The sequence below is a fragment of the Notamacropus eugenii genome, chromosome 1 (genome assembly GCF_028372415.1).
Source record: "Notamacropus eugenii isolate mMacEug1 chromosome 1, mMacEug1.pri_v2, whole genome shotgun sequence".
NCBI lineage: Eukaryota > Metazoa > Chordata > Mammalia > Diprotodontia > Macropodidae > Notamacropus > Notamacropus eugenii.
In genome coordinates this window covers 713,121,726-713,143,825 of record NC_092872.1, presented here as the reverse complement: position 1 = coordinate 713,143,825, position 22,100 = coordinate 713,121,726, and the positions used below count along the sequence as shown (strand labels likewise).

The 22,100-nt window shown below is 42.8% G+C and overlaps 1 protein-coding gene across 3 annotated transcripts in view; it reads left to right on the top strand.

The window, feature by feature from the left end:
* ZNRF1 (zinc and ring finger 1) overlaps positions 1-22,100 on the top strand; it is a 95,353-nt gene that overhangs the window by 61,827 nt on the left and 11,426 nt on the right. For all 3 annotated transcript variants that reach the window (XM_072636544.1, XM_072636545.1, XM_072636543.1), the window contains exon 2: positions 2,137-2,232. In XM_072636544.1, the coding sequence (XP_072492645.1) occupies positions 2,137-2,232 (96 nt within the window). The remainder of the gene's footprint in view (positions 1-2,136; positions 2,233-22,100) is intronic.

Here is a 22,100-nt window from a genome sequence, read left to right as displayed (position 1 = left end):
TTTTCTCTCCAGTGTCCCAGAGCAGTGACTTATTGCATGGTGCTACGTTTCCTTAATTGAATCCTAGTCACCAAATAAACTTTCAGTAAAGTCCAAATGAAGTTAGTTTTTTGTTCCTCTTGGATAGAACCTCTTTCTTGCTTTTTTCCCTTTAGCTTTTTGTTAGACTATGACCTGCAAACTAAATTTGTAAAGCAAATGGCATACATAGTATCATTCGGGGTACAATCTGAGATTCTTTCCCCTTCTTTGCCTATCAACAGAATTTCAAAAAAAACTGAAGTACCTAGTACGTAGTAAAAACTACTCAGGGCGCAGAATATAGTGTAGGGAGTAGGGTTAAAAAAAATTAGTATTAATAATACTTTGCATTTATATAATATTCTGTACTTTAACAAAGTACTTTCAGAAGACAGGGTTTCAACTGGATCTCAAACAGGGAATCTCAGAACCCAGGGTGAAGAAGAGAGAGGCTTCTAAGCCTGAGAGGTAGCCAAGGCAAATAAATGCATGAAGATGGGAGCTGAAGGCATGTGCAAGGAAGCTGAATCCTAGAGAAAGCCAAGTGTATAAGAAAACTAAAAAGTTGGGAAAGGTTTGGGTTGGAAGGGTTTTAAATGTCGAAGAGAGGATTTTTTTATACTCGATCTTGAAGGTAATAGGGAGCCACTGCAACTTAGTGAATAAAAGAATGGCATGGTCCAATAGGGAGTTGTAGGAAAATCGCTTTGACAGCTGAATGGAGTCAGTGAGACTTATTCAGGGGCTATTGCAATAGTCTAGGCAATAAAGACTGGGGCTAGGGTGGTGACTGTGGGAAGGGAGAGAAGGATATCTATCCAAAAAATGACCCAACAAAGAGTTGGCAGTGAATTGGATGTGTGGGTTGAGTGAAAAGTCAAGGAGTGCTCCAAGGTTGCCAGCCAGGTTGACAAATGAAGAGGATTATGATGCCCTTGCTAGTAATAGAGAAACTGCAAAGAAGGGAACGTGACTTGGTGAATCAGAAATCCCCTGTGACAGTTTCAAGTTTCCAGGGACTTGCAAGAAATAAATTTCTAAGGCTTACTCAAATTTTGTATGAAACTCTGAAAGAAGCAAGAGGCTTAATCTTCAGTGGCTGGTTACAGTGCCGAATTTAATTAATGCTACTGTTTAGAAAGCCAAGGCTTCTTAGTGCACATCCAGGGGTAATGGGCATAGATGACAACAACAGGATGCAGGTCAGATAAGAAGACCTTGATAGCTATGCTTCTAAACCCAGAACATGATTCATCGAGTTTGTGAAATACTCTTCTGTTTGATAGTTGACAAAGACATCTCCAGTCGTCCTGATCTATATTTTGAACAAGTGAGGACTACCTCACCTCAATCCAATCTACTTGCAAGTCATCACCTTCCTGATACCATGGTCCTTCTCAGGGATGAAGCAACACCAGTGACAAAGATATATAAATAGAGATCTCTATATCTATCTATACATATACATACACACACACATATATACACATACATACATATATATATTTATATATTTATGTGTGTCTGTCTGTCTGTCTTGAGCCTGTACAGCCAGAACATTGCTTAATCATTGGGGGTAACTTTGCCATCCTTGTCCCTGAGGTAAGAGGAAGAGGGTAGGAAGGGACCCCCGGAATATGAGGTAGGAGTGCTAACTGATGATTTCTGCTTATAACGAGGTGCTTCCTTCCCCAAGCTTGTCTGCATCTCTCCTCTGTACCTCTGTGGTTGGGAGTTGGGGGGCTGGGCAAGTGTTTGCCAGCTATAATTCAAGAGCTGATTATTCATATCAGTTGTTTGGAGGTCTCCTCATTCCTTCTTCTCTCCCCACTCCTCAGTAAAAAAAGCAGAACTGAAATCAAATCAGACATTTTGCTGTTATTTGTTAAGCGCTAACCAAAGAGCAGAGATAAGGGGAAAGTTTGGTGTGGATGGGTTTTTAGCAAGCAAGGATGTTGAAAACAAGAATGAAAGTATTGAATGAATGAATGAATGAACAAATGAATAAATTTAATTTCTTTCTTCCATGATGGTTAAGTGAATATGTAACAAAGTTATTGTGTACATCTTTGGCTTAGAAAAATACATCTCATTATGTTTTCTTATCTCTTTCAGGTTTCAAGTGCCCCATTTGCTCTAAGTCTGTGGCTTCTGATGAGATGGAAATGCACTTTATAATGTGTTTGAGCAAACCACGCCTCTCCTACAATGGTAAGGAGGGCTTAGCTTCAGCCTGTGGATACCAAACAGCAGATTCTATAGGGAACACCACTGAATAGTAGAGCTGTTCAGGTGCTCTCTGGATCAGAGATTTGCCAAGCTTGAGTTGTTTTCTAAAGCCTTCCTGCTCTTGGAGAAGTCCTTCTGGCAGGAGTATTTGTGTAGAACTGAGGAAGCTCTGCAGAGTCACAGAGCCAACAAATTCCCCAGACTGGTTCAGTTCCCAAGAGCCTGGCCATGAAATAGGGGAAGGAGGGAGTTTGGGGGTGGGGAGATCTGAGGCATGTGGCCCAGGCTATGCTGGAGAAAAGGGGAAGAGATGGGCAGACTTGTTTATTCAGGTTGGGGATCACTTACTCTCCCAATGTTCAGTTTCTGGCCATTTCATGCCCTCTTTTCCCCAGGTCTTTTTGACATGAAAGTTTCAGTTAAAGATCCTTCTATCCACACTTTTTGTGGCAACTAGACAGGATCTAAGCAAAACTTGGACCCCCTAGGAATGCTGCACTTCCTAGCCATGACGCTGTGTCATAGCCTTGGAGGCCCACATAGATGGCAGCCATGAACAGTGGGACTTTACACATTGCGCAGCTAAGTCCCCAAGAGAAAAACCCCACGTTACTAAATATCACATATATCCTCCTCAGGTTTTTCTTTTAGGCATTGGTAGGGAGAGAAGATGAGAAGGGAGCCTCAGGCCTTTGCTATGATGCCATTTTTGTTACAGTGAGGTAATGCTTTGTGTGTGTAATGTCATCCATCACCAGGCCCACCATAGAGATCTTTGGCAACTTCTGAAGGGAGGGGACAGAACTCTTGAATGAGGAGATTTAGGGAGAGATTGTTGGCTTGACATGGTACCTTGGATCCAGAAAGCTGTTCCTTAATTTTAATTTAGTAAGCACTTAGAAGAAAAGGTTTGAACCAACTTCACCTAAATAGCAGTTTGGGACCCTCCTGGGAGGAGCTTGACTGTTTGAAGAAACCTCTCTCAAGTTGCCCTCACTTTCACAGTCACTGATTACTTTTCATCTGCATCCTATGTTTAGTGAACTCTATTATGTTCAGCCAGGAATTATTGTACCTTCTGAAATAGGGAGAGGGAAGTGGTCCAGCACTGAGTGTATGCGCTGTTACACTTACGTGGTTTGTCCTGGTTCTGGGATTTAAGTTTGTTTATACCTCGTCTTGCTTTTATCTGTATGTATAGGTCTTATCAGTGAATTGGGGCCACCCTTAACATTAGTTGATTCAAGCTAAATTGCCTGTGAGAAATTATTGTTACTGTGTTGACAAAGGTGCACCACAGTTTTTCCTGTTCTGTGAAAATCAAGTGGATACTCCATCGCTGATCTCAGTGCTTTCTACTTGACTCCTTTACTACCATTTAACACAGTGAGATTCTGCTCTGTGATTGATAATCGGTCAAAGGATATGAACAGGCAATTTTCAAAGGAAAAATCCAAACCATTGTAATATTTCAAATCAGTACTAAAAGGAGAAATGCAAATGAAAGTAATTCTGAGGTCTCATACCCTCACACACATCCATTTGGAAGAAATGGCCAAAAGGGCTGCGGGAGAACAGGCCCATGAATGCACTGTGGACCTGTGAACTTGGTTAGCTATTCTGGAAAGCAGTTTGGAACTGTGCCCCAAAAGTCACTAAATTGGACAAATGCTGTGACCCACTGATAGCGTATTAAGTCTGCCCATTCCCCAAGAGACCAAAGAAAGCCAAAAAGGACCCAAATGTTCCAAAAACATTTACACCGACTCTTTTTGTAGTGGCAAAGAACCAAAAACTAAGGAGGTACCCACAATTTGTGGAACAACTGAACAAGTGATGCTAGGTGAATGGCATAGAATCCTATGATGCTGTAAGAAATGATGAAGGGAATGATTTCAGAAAAACCTAGGAAGACTTGTAGGAACTGGTACAGAGTAAAGTGAGCAGAACCCAGAGAACATGGGTTCTACACAGTAGTATTGCGAAGACAAACAACTATGAAAATTCTTTCCAGTTCACTAACCAACCATGGTTCCAGAGGATTTCACCTTCTCACAGAGAAGTAATGGATTCAGGATATGGAATGAAATATGTATTTTTGGACATGGCCAAAAATGACGATTTTCTTGACCCTCTATATTTGTTACAATGATTTTGTGTTTCATGGGGATGGAGAGGAGGAAGAATAGAAAGAAAATAGGTTTATTACCCATATCTCTTCTAAATTTTGCCCTAGGGGAAGGGAGTAGGAGCGTTAGTTCAGTTTCTGCTTCTGAAAAGAGATCTGTATTCACATCTCTCTGGTTTCACTTGTTGACCACATCAAAATGTGAGAGAGCCTGTTAATTAGTAGGCCAAGCTCTTGCCTATGTCCTAAGAGCCTGCAGATGAGTTATGGGCAAGACTGTAACCCAATTCTAACCTTGCTGAATATTTTCTTTCACATCCTAAATAGCATCAGAGAATGCTAGTTAGCATTCCTCTCCCCTCGGGATGCTTTCTCTATTTCCTGAGAACAACTGCCTGCCATGTTCTTAATCTGTTGCCACATATGCCCTGTGTTTCCTGTCTGACTTGTCTTTTCACATTCTCCTGTGTCTTCTCAAGCCCGCTCTATCCCTTAGTGCTCTGGTGTTTTCGTAAGATGGGAGCCAGGGTGAGGGGCAGACAACAGAGCAGATTTATTTTCTGAGCAACAGCATGTTACACAATACTTTCTAATCTCCATTCTCAAATACATATAATAGTTTCTTTTAAAACACATGAAGATTCCTTGTCGTCTGATTGTAGCAGGGAGCTCTCTGTCACTGTCTCCAGTGAGTCAGCACAGAAGCAACACAGGTTGATCAGAAAGGTCTGGTTTCTAGTCCTGGCCTTGATACTTGTTGATCATGTAACCTTCTGAGCCTCAGTTTTCCTTTTCTGTAAGATTGGTTGTGCTTCTACCTGCCCTTCCTACTTGGGTGGTATGATGAAGACCAAGTAAGGTAACAGTATGAAAGTCTGTTGTAATTTGTGAAGCTCTATCCATATGGAAAGGAGCCACTCAAGTCCAAAATCAGAGAGCCACCCTCCATATCCAGCCAGTTGTCAAATTTCATTGATTCTGCCTGCACACATACACAGCCATCTCCCTAATTCAGTCCCTTCTCACCAAGACTATTGTAACTTCATTGTCTTTCCTGTCTCCATGCCGTCCTCTCCAGCGCATCTTTCACGTGGCAGCTAAGATGTTAGGTCTAACACACAGGTCCAACCAGGCATTTCCATATTCAAAAAGCTTCAGTGACTCCTTCTTGTCTCTAGAATAAAGTGGAAAATTCCTCTGACTCTAACCTATCCTTTTTTTTTATGCTCAGTGTTCTGCAAACTTTTTTTTCCCTTGTTTTAATAGCGTTTTATTTTTTCAGTTATATGTAGTAACAATTTCTACATTCATTTTTACAAAATTGTGAGTTACAATTTTTTCTCCCTCCCTCCTCTCCCCTTTTCCTAAAATGGTAAGCAATTTGATATAGATTATATATGTGTAAGCATGTAAAACATATTTCCATATTAGTCACAGTTGGGAAAGAAGAAACAGACCAAAAGGGGAAAAACACCAAATATAAGAGTGAAAATAATCTGCTTTGATCTTCATTCGGAGTCCATCACTGTTTCTCTGGATGCGGATAGCATTTTCCATCATGAGTTCTTTGGAATTGTCTTGGGTCATTGTATTGCTGAGATGAGCTAAATCATTCGTAGTTGATCATCACACAGTGTTACTGTTCCTGTGTACAATGTTCTCCTGGTTAAGCTCATTTCACTTTGTATCAGGTCATGTAAAACTTTCCAAGTTTTTCTGAAATCTGCCTGTTTACCATTTCTTATTGCACAGTAGTATTCCATTACATTCATTTACCACAGTTTGTTTAGCCATTCCCCAATTGATGGGCATCCCCTCAATTTCCAATTTTTTGCCAGCACAAAAAGAGCTGCTATATGTGGATCCTTTTCCTTCTTTATGTCTTTGAGATATAGACCTAGTAGTGGTGTTACTGGATCAAAGGGTATGCAGTATTATAGTCCTTTGGACATAGTTCAGCATGTCATACTAGACTGATTTCACAGGGAATTTACATAGTGGAGAAAAGGGGTCAGAGAATCTTATTGAAGCAAAGCCTCATGCCATGACTGGTTGTTGTGAGGATGGTGGGATACAGCCCATCTGCCCCTCACTCCTACCTTGGGGTCAGCCCACACTTTGGTGACCTTTGCACCACCTGACCTCTGAGGGCCTTTAAGACCATCCATCTCAAGAGTCTATTATTTCTTTGAGAGCCACAGTCATCCCTGAAGGCTTTTTAAGATTCTAACCCATCCTCCGTCTCTCTCTACAGCACTTTAGGACTGGGCTTACTTCTGAGCATCTCCAGTTTTAGGGTTTTGGGTTACTTGTCTAACAGAAGCAATGTGGGTAACTAAAGTGGTTTGGCCTCAGCATGAGCAGGAGGACCTTAATTTCAGGGTAGAATAAGGACAGAGGCAGCCTAGCACACTGTATTCAGGCTCTGCCTCTGCCATGGATTATCTTGGTGAACCTGAGCTTGTCACTTTACTCTTGGTATTGTGAGAAGCACTTCTGAAATGCTGGGGTGCAGAAGAGGTTCCAGCCTGCCTGGCAGAAGAAGGAAGGTTCTTACCCAGGAGTTCCCTACCCCAGTAAAATTACAGGCACAGAGAGAGCCTCAGCAATCCAAGATAGAAACAAATTGGGCTTAGGGTTGGTTACCTAATATTAATTAAGATCCTTTGGTGCGTTAGGCATGGTACAGAATAATGGTCCCTGACCTCTAGAGGGTTATGGTGTATAAAAGGTATATACTTAGTTAGAAAAAGGTTAAAGCTGGACTGAATTAAGCGAGTTGCTAGGCAACCAAGAAGCCACAGTAGATGGAGCACCACAGTGGATAGAGCTCTAGGCCTGGAGTCAAGAAGACCTGGGTTCACTTAATAGCTGTGTGGCCCTGGGCAAGTCATTTTACCTCTGGCTGCCTCAGATTCCTTCTGTGTAAAAATGTACTGTTAGAAAATGCACTGTTAAAACACTATCTAAATGCTTCTGTTGTTGGTGTTGCTATTTTTATTTATGTTTTATCTTCTTAAGGATATGAGAATAAACTTAAATCTTTATCTTTTCTTTTACCACCCTTCTGGCCATTGGCTAATGCTACTCATGTCACTTTAAAGTCTGCCATGGGGCACTGCAGGCATAATATCTAGGACTAACGTTTAAGGGTGAGAAGACCAGTAAATTCTGAGACCTGTTGGCAGTATCTCTCAGGAAATAATTGGGGAAAATGGTTGAGCCATTACGGTTGCTTTCAAGTTGGAAAAGGAAGGCTTTGTCCTCAGGACCCAATCCTCCAGGCATGATGCACAGTGGCATTGGTGGGGGCAGGGGGCTCTGAGTCATCCTGACCATGTAGGAATTGGAAAGTATCATTAGGGAGGAGGAATTTGTTGTCATTTTACGTTTTCCATGCCCTAAGTCTCTGAAATCGCTGAAGGCTAGGCACTGCAATAAGAGGAGATTTAGGTTTTAGCCACAATCTGTCAGCTGTGATTCTTTGACAAATTACTAATTCCCTGGCCCTCATAACTAAGGTGCTGGCCTAGGGAAAGTTCAGTGATGTGCTCCTCCTTGGAGCCTTTCCCTAACCATATTCTGTTACTTCTTCAGTTTTAGCTCCCATCCCCACTCTTTTCTCATTGTCACCTCCTAGCTAGACCTTAGTCATATTTCATCTAAAAGCCACTTTTCCTTCCCCTGGTGTGCAAGTTTTCATCCCAGCCCTCTGTAAGCAGTAGCGTGTGTCACTACCCAAGTCATCCTTCATGTCTACATTGGACTAGCCACCTGCTCCACTTGGATGGGTGATTATGTTTAATCTGAGCTCACCTGTCTGTTGTCACTGCTTTACGTTTCTGTGGTAATCATGCACTTTGTTATCTTGGGTCTGTTTTTCATCAGTTCATATAAGTCCTCCCACATTTCTCTGAATTCTTCATGTTCATTATTTCTTACCTTGCATTATTGCATTCATGTGTGAAAGTTGTTCAGCTCTTTCCTGATCAGTACGTAACTGCCTTGTTTTCTGTGTTGTTTTTGCTACCACAAAAAATGTTACCATGCATATTTTAGGGGGTATGTGTGTGTTGTATACCTGTACATTTCCATGTCTGTTGCTAAGTCAAAGGATATGAATGGTTTAGGAACTTTGCCAAATGAGAACAAGCTGATCTGAGGAGAAGCTGAGGAGGGGAATCACAGAGAAGATGGAAGGTGGTAGTGGTGTCTACTCTGAGCCTTGGAAGACTGAGAAATCAGCTACCTGACAGTTACTTATCCATCTTGACAAGCCCCTTGATTCCTTTGTGACTCTAGGCATGTCATCTGTTGGGAGAGAAAGTAAGTTCATTGTCCCACTGTAAAATGAAAGAATGATCTCTAATAATTCTCAGTTGTTAATTTGTTATACAGCATATAATCCATCAACAAGTATTTATTAAACACCTGCTGAATGTTAGGCGTTGGGCTACGGTGCTGGGAATATAAAGAAGGCAAAGAAAGCCCCTGCCTGCAGGGGCTAGAAATCAATGGAGCAGAGACAAATGTCACTAACTAGGTACCTACAAGGTCTAAGAAAGGTCAAGAGAGAAGGAGTGGGAGAGGCCTCTTCAGAAGAGGGAGGACCAAGAGAGGAAGGGAGGGGGCAGAGCATCTCAGGCATGGGGGGGACCAGCCAATGTCGAGGCATAGAATCAATAAATAGTATCATGTTTGGGGGACCATCGAGGGGAATAAAGCATAAGAGTAGGAAAGTAGAAAGAGGCCTGTTCATGAAAGCTGTAAATGCCAAACAGAGGAGTTTATTTATTTGTAATCCTGGAGGTAATAGGAAACCACAAGAGCTCACTGAGCAGAGAGGCTGGCATAGTTAGATCTGAGTTTTAGAAAAAAAATCACCTTAGTAGCTGAGTGGAGGGTGGGTTAGAGTATGGAGGTGTGGGGACAGGAGACCACTAGTCAAGAAGGAGCAGCACCTGTACCAGGCCTGTGGCTGTGTGAATGAAAAAGAAGGGAATAGATACGAGAGAGGTTGTGAAGGTAGAAATTCAGTGTGGATTTTGGGCATTTAATTTGATAATATCTGGCATAGATAACACATAAAAGTCAGAAATAATAGTTTTGAGCCTGCTTGATGGTGGTACATGTAACAGCAATAGGAAGCTGAAATGAAGGCAGGTTTTGAGAGGAGAGAGGATGAGTTTTCTCTTGGGCATGTTGAGCTTAATGCCTGTGGGACATAGCCAGCTCAAGATGTCTAAGAGGCAATTGGTGATGTGTGACTGAAAGATCACAGAGTAGAGATGGATATGTCTCCACAGAGATAATTTAATTCATGGGAACTGAGGAGATCACCAGATGAGATAGTATAGAAAGAAAAGTAGAGAGGGCCCAGGACAAAGCCTCAGGGGACACTCACCTTTACTGTTTAAGAAAGGGGTGAAGACCCAACAAAGGAGACTGAGTATTGGTGTAATGGCAAGGACCCCAACATACACAGGAGGGCCTGCTGTACAGGTTCTTAGATCTACATTTCTAAAAGGAAAGCAACTTTTGAGGGAAGTCGACAATTTTCTTTAATTACATTCACCAGCAGAGAAATAAAGACCAACAGACAGGGCTTCCAACTGTTTGACCATAAGCAATACATACATCACAAATCAACAGACAGATCCAGTTGTCTTGACTGTTACATACATATGTAGTTACCAGAGAGACAAGCACCCGCATCTGGGTTTTCAAAGCCCAGGTGGGAGAGGGTGCTTCTTAGAAATTACTCAGAGTCTTGTCTGGCCAAACAAACACTTCCAGTGAGTAAGCCCCAAAGTGTAACCTCACCTCAGAATATTTATATACTTTTCAGAGCCAGAGGGCATAAAGACACCCTTCAGAATCGTGCTTCATTAGAAATAGGTGGGGAAGATCTTCATTTCTTCCCCCCACCCACCATTAACCTTGCATTAACATTACAATTGGTCAGACTAATGGGAGGATCAGGTAGGAACAGTGTTATGAAAACTTAAAGAAGAAAGAGCATCCAGAAGGACCTGGTAATTAACTGTAATACTGGTGATAAGTTAAGAAGCATGAAGATTTGGGAAAGGACTTTAAATTTGGCAAGTAAAAGATCTTTGGTCATTTTGGAGAAAGCAGTCTCATTTAAGTGATGAGGTCAGGAAGCCAGATTACAATTGAAAGGAGAGGAAGTGTGAAGCCATTGAATATAGATGTTTTGGTTTTTTTTAAGGAGTTTATTCACAAAGGGGAGAAGGGATAGTCAAGCACAGGATTCTTAAGGATCAGAGACACTGGAGCACGCTGCAAGAAGCAGAGTAGGAGCCAGTGTGTTCATCCTTCATTGCCGAAGAAGACCACGCCATCAGAGAAATGATATGACTTGCACTTGACTTTGCTTTGAGTGAAGGAGGGCTGTGCACGTCACCAGCCTCACTTCTCCTCCAGAGCCATCTGAATCCAGGGACCAGATATTCATCAGGATGACTGGAGATGACCCAGGATGAGGCAACTGGGGTTAAGTGACTTGCCCAAGGTCACACAGCTAGTGAGTGTCAAGTGTCTGAGGTGAGATTTGAACCCAGGTCCTCCTGACTCCTGCACTGGTGCTCTATCCACTGTACCACCTCTAAGGAGTCAGCAGATACAGAGAGATTGAAGATAAGAGACCATGGGAATGATAGTAGGGGCAGTTTCCTGGAAAAGTTTGGAGGAATAGGATCAGGAGTGTGTGTAGAAGGGTTGGCCTTGGCAAGGAGAAGGGCTGATGTGGGAGGGGAAGGAAGAGATAGTGGGGGAAGATGCATGAATGGTGTGAGATGAGGAAAAGGAGAGAAAGGTGAGCTCTTGGCAAATGGCCTCAGTGTTTTCAGCAAAGTATGGAGGGAGGTCCAGAGCTGAAATAGAGGGTGGGGTGGGGAAGAGAAATGAGAATGTTTGGAGCAGCATCCTTGGAGAGTGGGATTGGTGAGGAAGAAATAAAATGATATGAGAGCCCAATGGATTAGAAAATTGTAATGGCCAAAGACATATGGCTTGGGGTTTTCTTTGACCCTGTTCAGCAACAAGTGAATAAGAGCAGAGGAGGTGGATGGGGAAAGTAAGATGGGTTTGGAATTTCGCAAGGTGGGACTCAAAGATCTGATGGAAAGGTGGTGTACAATTGAGTTGGTTCCCCAAGAGGTTATGATAAGAGAATAGGAGATGCAGTGGTCATAGCCTGGGAAAGACCTGGGGGCTGGAAGATCATGATAAGGACTGAGAACAGGGTTAAGGGTTGTAAAGTATAGGAAAAGATGGAATGATAGAAATGTATAATTTTTCAACTTTCAGTATTTTCAAATTTCAGTAATTCAGTGAATAATTCAGAGTTTATGAGCAAGGAAGTAGAATCCTTATGGATGATGGCAAGACAGTCATAATGGTATCAGCCACCATCTCTGTAGCACTTACTCTGTGTCACACTGTGCCAAGCACTTCAGAATTATTGTCTCATTTTGATCCTTACAACAACACTGGGAGGTAGGTACTATTATAATCCTCATTTTGCAAATGAAGAAAGTGAGGCAAATAGATTGAGGAACTGGGAAATCAAGGTATTTGAGGAAGAATCGGTACTTCTTTTGAAGTCTCCTAGTATGTGAGCAAGAGAGGAGGAGAGGGCATTGAACTTATTGAAGAATTTAAGAGTATGTCTTAGAGGTCAATAAATAATAATGCCAGGATCTGAACTGAGTGAGAAATTTGGGTAGTGCCAACCCTAAAGAAGGAGAAAATGCTTAGGAAAGCTGGTAGAGGGAAAGTACAGAAGCCTCAAATGGGGAGCAAAGAGTATACTGATGCCTCCATAGAGACTGGTAAGTCAAAGGGTGTGACAGAAAATGGTACCAGTATTGGAAAGTGTGGTGAAGAAAGTGGCATCATCAAGAAGGATGGGAGTGATGGAAGGAGGGTAAAAGAAAATTAGGATGAAAGAAAGTTTGAGTTATGGATTGGGCATCACACAGAGGCACTGTGGAGGAGTGAGAGCTGGAGCAGGACAGTGGTGGTGGGGAGAGTTCAGGTGGACTAGCATGAGGGAGCAGATACTACACAGACCATGGGTTAGTTTATTGGAGGTTCAGAATAACTGAAATAGGGGAGGTACAGGGAGAAGGTGTACTAATCTTCATTCTCAGCCAACATCTTGCAACCATTGAGGGACAGAGACAGGGAGAGTGTCAGAAAGACTTGTGGATATTTATTAAGAGTTTTGAAGGAAGGCTCTACGATTATATGTGTGTAAACAGAATTGAAAATACAAAACGTTCTCAGTATGACAAAATAAGGCACACTGTACTACTGTGAAAGAAGGGTCAGTTTGGAGCCCCAGGCCCTGGGTTTGAATCTTGACTTTCCCACTTAGAACTTGGGCGGCTGTGGGCCTTCAGTTCCTCATCTACAAAATGAAAGTATGAGATAGCCAACCTCTGCAGTCCATTCAGGCAATGAATCTGCATTCCTGTGGTCAGAAAAGGAAACTGATACTCAGCAGTAAGACGGAGAATTTTACAGAAGCCATTGGAAGAAAGTTTGTAAATAGTAACTGTTTCTCTTGGCCAGCAATTGAGGGTCTTCCCCTCCCAGTTTAATTTTTTTTTTTTTATTAAAGGAGCCACCCCTTGACTCACTTTTTAAAAAATATATAATTTATTTTTCATTTCTCAACATTCACTTCCACAATTCAAAATTTTCTCTCCATCTCTCCTCACCCCCTACCCAAGCATGCACCCCATCCACCCCTTCCTCTAGTCTGTCCTCCTTTCTATTACCCAGCCTTCTTCCATCCCCCTTCCCCTCTATTTTCCTAAAGGGCAAAATAGATTTCTATACTCCATTGCCTGTATATCTTAATTTCCAGTTGCATACTAAAACAATTTTTAACATTCATTCTTAAAGCTTTGAGTTCCATATTCTCTCCCTCCCTCTCTACCCACCCTCATTGAGAAAACAAGCAATTCAATATAGGTCATGCATGTATTACAATGCAAAGTGCTTCCATAATAGTTATGTTGTAAAAGACTAACCACATTTTCCTCTGTCCTATCCTGTCCTTCATTTATTCCATTCTGTCCCTTGACCTGTCCTCCCACAATAGTGTTTGCTTCTGATTATCCTTTTCCTCAATTTGCTGTCCCTTCTATTAACTTACCTTACCTATCCCTTTCCCCCTTGCCTTCTTGCAGGGTAAAATAGATTTCCATATCCAACTGAGTGTGTGTTATTCCCTCTATAAGCCAAATCCCATGAGAGTAAGGCTCAATTATTTCTTTTCATCTCCCTCCTCTTCCCCTCCATTGTAAAAGCTCTTTCTTCCCTCTTTTATGTGAGATGTTTTGCTACATTCTTCTTCTCCCTTTCTTACTCCTAATATATTCCATTCAACAGTAAATTTTATTCATATTCATATTCAGCTCACCCTGTGCCCTCTGTCTATGTATATACATATATACACACACATACACCCATATACATATACATAACTACACATATATAATATACACATACATACATACACATACACATCTACATATATATACATATATATATATATACACACACACATATATATATATATACACACACACATATATATATATATATATATATTCCCTCTAACTACCCTAATACTGAAAAAGATCTCATGAGTTACAAATAACACCTTTCCATGTAGGAATGTAAACTTTAATGAGTTCCTTAAGATTTCTCTTTCCTGTTTACCTTTTCATGTTTCTCTTAATTCTTGTATTTGAAAGTCAAATTTTCTATCCAGCTCTGGTCTTTTCAACAAGAATGATTGGAAGTCCTCTATTTCATTGAAATTCCATTTTTTCCCCTGAAGTATTATACTCAGTTTTGCTGGGTAGGTGATTCTTGGTTTTAATCTTATCTCCTTTGACCTCTGGAATATCATATTCCAAGCCCTTCAACCCCTTTAGTGTAGAAGCTGCTAAATCCTATGTTATCCTGATTGTATTTCCACAATACTTGAATTGTTTCTTTCTGGCTGCTTGTATTATTTTCCCCTTGACTTGGAAACTCTGGAATTTGACTACAATATTCCTAGAAGTTCTTCTTTTGGGATCTCTTTCAGTAGGTGATCAGTGAATTCTTTCCATTTCTGTTTTACTCTCTGGTTCTAGAGTATCAGGGCAGTTTTCCTTGATAATTTCTTGGAAGATGATGTCTAGGCTCTTTTTTTGATCATGGTTTTCAGGTAGACCAATAATTTTTAAATTACCTCTTCTGGATCTATTTTCTAGGTCAGTTGTTTTTCCAATAAGATATTTCACATTGTCTTCTATTTTTTTATTCTTTTGGTTTTGTTTTATTATTTCTTGGTTTCTCATAAAGTCATTAGCTTCCATCTGCTCCATTCTAATTTTTAAAGAATTATTTTCTTCAGTGAGCTTTTGAACCTCCTTTTCCATTTGGCCAGTTCTGCTTTTCAAAGCATTCTTCTCCTCGTTGTCTTTTTGGACCTCTTTTGCCACTTGGGTTAGTCTATTTTTAAAGGTGTTATTTTCTTCATCATTTCTTTGGGTCTCTTTTAGCAAACTGTTCACTCGCTTTTCATAATTCCCTTGCATTATTCTCCTTTCTCTTCCCAATTTTTCCTCCACTTCTCTTACTTGATTTTCAAAATCCTTTTTGAGCTCTTCCATGACCTGAGACCATTGCATGTTTTTTTTTTTTTGAGGTTTTGGATGTGGAAGCCTTGACTTTTATGTCTTCCTCTGATGGTATGCTTTGCTTTTCCTTATCCAAAATGATGGAAGAAAATACCTTTTCATCAAGAAAGTAACCTTCTATAGTATTTTTTTCCATTTTTTGGCATTTTCCCAGCCAGTTTCTTGACTTTTGAGTCCTTTGTCAAGTGGAGGGAATACTACCCTAGGCTTCAGTGACTGGGCTGGAGGGGGAAGGCAGCAAAGATCCAGGTGATGCAGATGGACGGAGTGACCCTCGGAGGAGACAGATGAAGTGGAGGGGCGGGGCTGAAGTACTGGTTTGGGTTTGGTGGTTTGTTTTTTAGCATCAGATCTTTAAAGTGAGCAAGGTGGCACCTGATTTATTGGAGTCCAGTTAAAAAAAAACCAACAAACTACATCCTTCGCTGGGGCCAATAACATTTCTTTTTTTTTATTTGTGTAGTCACTGTTCTCTGTTATCCATCTATTTTTGTCTAATTGTTCTTGATTCGTGTTGTCTTCCTCTCATTTGTCTTAGAATAGAAGCTCTTGGAAGGCAGGGTATGGTTGCTTACTTACTATAGTGCCTAATAGTTTATGTTCAGGTGCTTGATCATTGTTACTGGCTGCTGCTGCAGCTGCCAACTTCATCGTGGGTGTCACGTACCCTGCTGAAATAAGTTGCTCACCAAGCCCAGTGGGACTGCTCCAGTTTAGAGGTTACAGATTCACTTGGTCTGAGTGGCTGAGAGTGGGAGGAAGGTCTGCAGGAGCCTGTCTACAGAAAATGGGCATGGTTGCAATCCCCTGGACCTGGACTGCATCGGCTGTATTGTACCTCATAGCCCTGGAACATTGGGAGTGAGGGAGTTGGGGGAGGAAGCCAAGCCCCTCTCCTCTCCACCAGGGTCATGCTAAGGATAGAGACAGTAATCTGGGCCAGCTGTCAGTGCCAGAAACAGAGTGGTACTACACCTTCCCCATCACATGGGAACCTGGGCAGCCAAATCTTCCTCTGCATACTGACAGTAGAAAGTCTGGGAGCAAAGTTGGGAAATCAGGTCAGAGGGAGGAGACTGTCTCTGTATCACTCGCTGGGGCTTTCTCCCCCTGGCTGCCACCTCCCTACTCAGTAAATTATGGCAGAAATTTTTAATTGTCATCAGACCTGAAGGGAATGTGCATTCCTCCTCCCAGCTGCTGATTTAAAAAGCAGGATGACAATTTCCTTTCCAGCTGAAGAGTTCCATTGCTTTGTTGGCAGAACAATGAGGTGCATGTTGGGATTTCTTACTCCCTCCTGAAATGGGTCATGCCAAGAGAGTCTCAGGGGATAGGAGGGTGATCTTTGGCCAGAGATCCCTGTGGCCCCTGCTGTTCCCCCTTCTCCTCCCTGAAATCGGCCAGGAATAACTGCGGAGTCCCTGCAATCTGGCCTGTTTCCTCTCCTCCAAACGAGGCTCCTCAGAGGTAATTTTGGGTTTGGCTCTGCCTCCTCCACATGTTTGCAGTCAGCCCAGAGAAGGGAGACCACCTGCTGATGATGGTTGAGGAAAGGTTTGCTTCATCTCTCAGGCCAAGGAGAGGTTGCTTTGTTTGCCAACCAATGAATTTCCTCCTAAAGCATGAACCAGAAGTACCTTCAACAACTCTGCGCCTTTCCGTTGGTCAAGAGATAAAGGATGTCCCTGTCATTAACATCTTCTGTCTTCCTTACCTCTCAAATGTAAGTGAAACAACTGGCTGGCTTGGACTGTGGCTCCTGAAAGCTAATTGACCATCTGGATAGTAGAACAGTCACCAGCCATCTGATACCACCAGATACAGCTTTAGTCAAGCCAGGCTGACAGTTTGAAGTTGGCACATTGGCTATTGACTGGTTTCTCAAGGCAAACTATCCAAGGGATGAACTTTTTTATTGTTTAATAACTCCCCATTCTACTTCCCTCCTCGCAAAGAAACTGCTACTCTATTTTTATATTCTCTCCAACATTTTTTAATGCTCACCATATGTAGGATACTATTCTAAATACTAGAAACAAAAAGTGGTCTTCATCCTTCTCCAACGTGAGATAATAATACCTAGAATTTTTATAACACTATGGTTTGCAAAGCACAAGATACCTCATTTTTATCCCAGCAACAATCCTGGGAGTTAGATGCTATTATTATCTGCTTTTTACAGATGAGAAAACTAAGGCAGATAGAGGCTGACATGCCCAGTGTCACACAGTTAGTGTCTGAGGCTTTAATTCAGATTCCAGAATTCCAGATCCAGCACTCTATCCACTACACAACCTAAACGTTGTCCTCTGCCCATTCTTGAATTCTTGGTATTTCTCATGGGTTCACAGTAAAACTGTTGTCTGCTTTTGGCAATGTTGTATGCACTTTGTGTGTGAAGGGTTTGGCTTGGCAAGGAGGAGGGTCTGCTTGATGGGAGAGTGGGGGTCATGGAGGGAAAGGGAGAAGAGGCAGCTCTTAGTGGATGGACTCCATTTTTTGCTGATGTCTGTGCAGGGCAATGTGCAGACAGACCATTGCCCTGAGTAGACAGTGGCTCTGACCTCCTTACCTTTATCCATAACACGGTTATAACAACCAAATGAAGCATGCCATCCCCCCCTCCCCAGACAGGTGAGCTGAGAGAGCTCTACAAGTCAGGTCCAACAAAGCTCCAGCCCCTGTAATACATTCCGCCACATTACCCCGGGGGAGTTTTAGCCACTGTGAACCAGAAGCTCCAGGGAATAGTAATAAAAGCGTTTATACAAATTCCTTCAGTCCGAGGGTTATACTTGTCCTTATCCTGACTAAAAGCCAGATGGGAAACTCTGATCCTTTAGCTACAGCTTCCATAGAAGCTCCAAACTGCCACCTTTTTTCCTTCAAATTGAGTTAATCTCTTTAGTTTTATATCAGTCAATGACCTCTCAAGTGTACCTTTTTTCTCCCCCATCCCACCCACCCACAGCCTTCTCTGGTCATGAAAAGGACAATTGATAAAAACCACTCACTCTGAGCATGCAGCCCTCTGAGGCCTTGGCCTCCATCTTCACCTTGCCCTTTCCTGAGTGTTAGTAGGGAAATTTCCCCACTTCTTTTATCCCAGACCAAGATTACTGACGATACTACCTTGATGCAAATTCGTGTTATTTAATTTATGGGCCCTCATTAGAGAAGGCAGTACTCCTGAACCTCCTGAACCAACTTGCTATCCTCTCTCCTCAGCGACTCTTCCACACATTTTCATCTCCCTCTTCAGACCATCCATAGACACCCTCCCCCCCACCTCAGCCACTGAAAAAATGATCATCCTCTGTTCCCCCTCTCCACCCCCGCCTTGTCCTCACCAAGCCAAAACCCTGCCCCCAACTTTCACAAGATGTCCCATTGTGTCCAGTCTTCTCTAGTACATTGTCCCATTGATCCTCCCCACCTTCACCAGTCTTCTGTCACTCCCTCTCCATTAGTTTCTTCCCTACTGCCCACAGATGTGCCCATGTTTCCCCCTTCCCCCACAAAACCCCTCCGTCCCAGTAGGTACCATCCTATCTCCTCTCCTTTTTGACTGAACTCTTTGAGAAGACGGTCTGCAGCCAGAGCCTCTCTTCTTCTCTATAGTCTGACTTCTGACTCCATCCAAGTGAAACTCTTCTCTCTGTAGTTACCAAGGATCTCTTAAATGCCAAATCTAAAAGCTTTTTCCCAGTCCTCATCCTTCTTGACCTGTCTGCCACTTTCAATGCTGCCCCTCATCCCCTTCGTGTTTCTCCCTTCTCCCCTGCTCTCCTTCTTCTCTTGGCTGTCTGACTCCTCCTCCTTCAACTCCTTTGCCAGCTCCTCATCCAGGCTGCACTCCTTAACATTACAAGGGTGTCCCCCAAGGCTCCTTATTACCCCAGGGGCACTCTCATCGCTATACTATTTCATTTGGTGATCTCACCACCTCCCATAGATTCCATTATCTCTTGGCAAATGATTCTTAGCCCTAACTTCTCTCTCCACAATATTCAGTCTTGCACCTCCTGCTGTGTATTTTATGTCTTAAACTGGACATCCCATAGACATCTTAAATTTGGCATGTCCAAAACTGAATTCATTATCTTCCTTTCCCACCCCCAAGCCCTCCTCTCTTCCTAACTTTCCTATTGCTGTGGAAGACATAATCCTCTTCCATTTACCTAGGATCACAGCTACATGTCAGCCTCAGTCCCTCTCACTCTTACTGCCCCACAGCCAACCCCCAGAGCTAATCTGTTGCCGGGTCCTATAGATTTGACCTTTATAGGTCTCCTCTCCACTAGCCGTGTTAACACCTTAGTGCCCACCCTCTTAACCTCCCACCGGGACTATTTCCAGTCTTCCTATCGGTCTCCCTACTTCATCTCTCTCCAGTCCAGTCCATCGTCCAACTGTGCACATCTGGCTACGTCATTCCACTCTCCACCAAACTCCAGTGACCCCTTTTTTGTTTTTAAACCTTTCACAATCTAACGAAGTTCATCAACTACAAATACTCTGTGCTCCAGTGACACTGGCCCCCTTGCTGATCCTAACACAAGGCGCTCTGTCTCCCAGCTCTGTGTGCTTTCTCTTCATATCCCCAAGCCAAGAATTCTGTTTCTTCTATCTCCTGGCTTCCCTGCCTTCATTCAATTCTCCACTAAAATCCTACCCTCTACAAGAAACCTTTCCTGATCGTCCTTAATGCTAGCAGCTTCCTGTTGAGATTCCCTCCAAGTTATCCTGTCACCATCTTGTTTGTACATAGCTATTTGCATATTGTCTCCCCCATTAAAATGTAAGTTTCTTGGGAGAAAGGAATTGTTTTGTATCCCCAGTACTTAGCACTTACCATGTGCTTATTGACTCGACTAGCAACATGAGGTGAGAAAGCAAGAGATGATAATTAGCCCCATCAGACCTTGAGGTGTTGCTTTCATCTGTTCGCTGTCTCAGAGATCTCTGAACTGAACTGGTCTCTACATGCCAGTGCTTCACTCTATTGGCATTGATACCCAAGAATACAATAGTTGGAAAACGAATTTAAGCATTCAGCAGGACAGGGTAACCGTTGGTCTAGGGAAGATCCTTGGCACAAAGTCAGGAAGCTTGGGATATCTAATCCTAGTTTTATCACCAGCTAGTTATGTGACCTTGAGCAAGGGACTTCATTTAGCTGCCTCATTTCCCCAGCTGTACAATGGGAGTTGTAATGCCTTCCCTCCCTGTGTCACAGGATCATGAACATCTTCAGAGAAGGCATCATTTGTGTGAAAGGGTTTGGGAAAGTAAAGGGGGCTGCAGAGAAAGATGTGTGCCAGGCTTCATTCCCTCCACTGCTCTGAGTGCACAACACAAACTCAGAAGAAACAGGTGACTTCTAGCTCCCAGGCCCCCAGGCATTCTCTTCCTTTTCTCCTGTCTCCCCTCTTCAGATTACCTTTCTCTCTGCCAGTGCCTGGCACATGGGAGACATTCAAGAAACGCTTATTGACCAACTGGTGGTCTCTGTATACAGTTTGTTTGTACCTGGTTATTTGTTTCTTTATCATGTCCCCCACTAGACTGTATTCTCTTTGAGGGCAGTGACTGGCACCAAGTAAGCACTTAATAAATGCTTGTTTACTAAACATCTTCACTGAGGGATCAGAACCTCTTTCAATGAGGTATAAATTACTGATAAGAACTTGCTGTTCTTGAAACAGGGATCTTTATATTCTTTTAATGAGAGAAAAGAATAACCACAAAGATGGAAATGGAACTTTAGCTGGCTAGGTTTCAGGCATTGGACTTAGGAAGAGGTTTCCAGTAATGGCTGGTCTTCTCACAGCCCCTCGGGTACCCGCTGGCTGCACGACAGTCATCTGCCCAAAGGGCAGGAAACACAGTGGGAGATCTCCCTCTTTCTTCCATTTTTACTCCTCTTTATGTGAAGGACTTCTGCAGGCTGCGTTAGATGCTCAGGAGAGCCAGTAGCCCCACTGGATCCACTCTGCTTTCTGGGGAATTTCTTTGACACCTCACCACCCTTATTAACCAGTCGTCAAAGTTCTGAAGTTATCCCCTTCTCTCGCTACCCTGCCCACCACCCCTCCTCACCCCATGTGTGAGTACACAGTGCAGGATTAGCAAGTGATCAGTGGCTGGAGCATTTATTAAGCACTTACTATAAGCCAATCACTGTGCTAAGTGACGGGGAACAAACACTATCAAACATGACAGTGGATCCTCAAGGAGCTTCCATTCTAATAGGAGAACACAACACGTGGGGGAGGGGATGCCTGAGGAGGCAGAGATGTCTGCAAAGCAGGAAAGCCCCTCGTGAAATGAAGGTAAAGGCCAGTCAGGTAGAGAGCAGGCTTCAGCGCAGAGTGAGGGACTCGATAGCCATCGCTTCAGAAGAAGCCAGCACCAGACCCAGGGGCACTTGAGTAAGTCTTTCAGCTGGTATTAGAGTAACCTAGGAAAATGAAGCCCCCACCACTTCTTTCTTCCCTTTCTCCTCCTCTTCCTTTTTCCTCCTTTGAGTTTGGCCAGTATTACCAAAGAGAAGGGTGGTGCCATAGTGCTCAGATTACAAGGCCTAGAGTCAGGAAGACCCCAAGTCTGGCCTTAGACACTTCCTAGCTGTGTGGCCCTCCCTGTTGGCCTCACTTTCCTCATTTGTAAATTGAGCTGGAGAAGGACATGGCAAACCACTCTGCCAAAAACACAAATGGTGTCACGAAGAGTCAGACAGACTGAAATGACTCAACAACCACAACTAAAAAGAAGAGTTAACTACCTTAGAAAAGGTGATTGCTAATATTGTCTTGTATCCTAAAATGTCAGGTGAGAGAATTCTAGAACTCAAAAGACCTTACGGAGCTTTATAGTGATCCTTTAATCTAGTCCTTTTATTTTCAGATTCAGAGAGGGAAGGGGACAAAGTGGCCTCTTCCTAACTATATGCAAATATGGTAAAAGCTATGATCTTGCTCCACTTT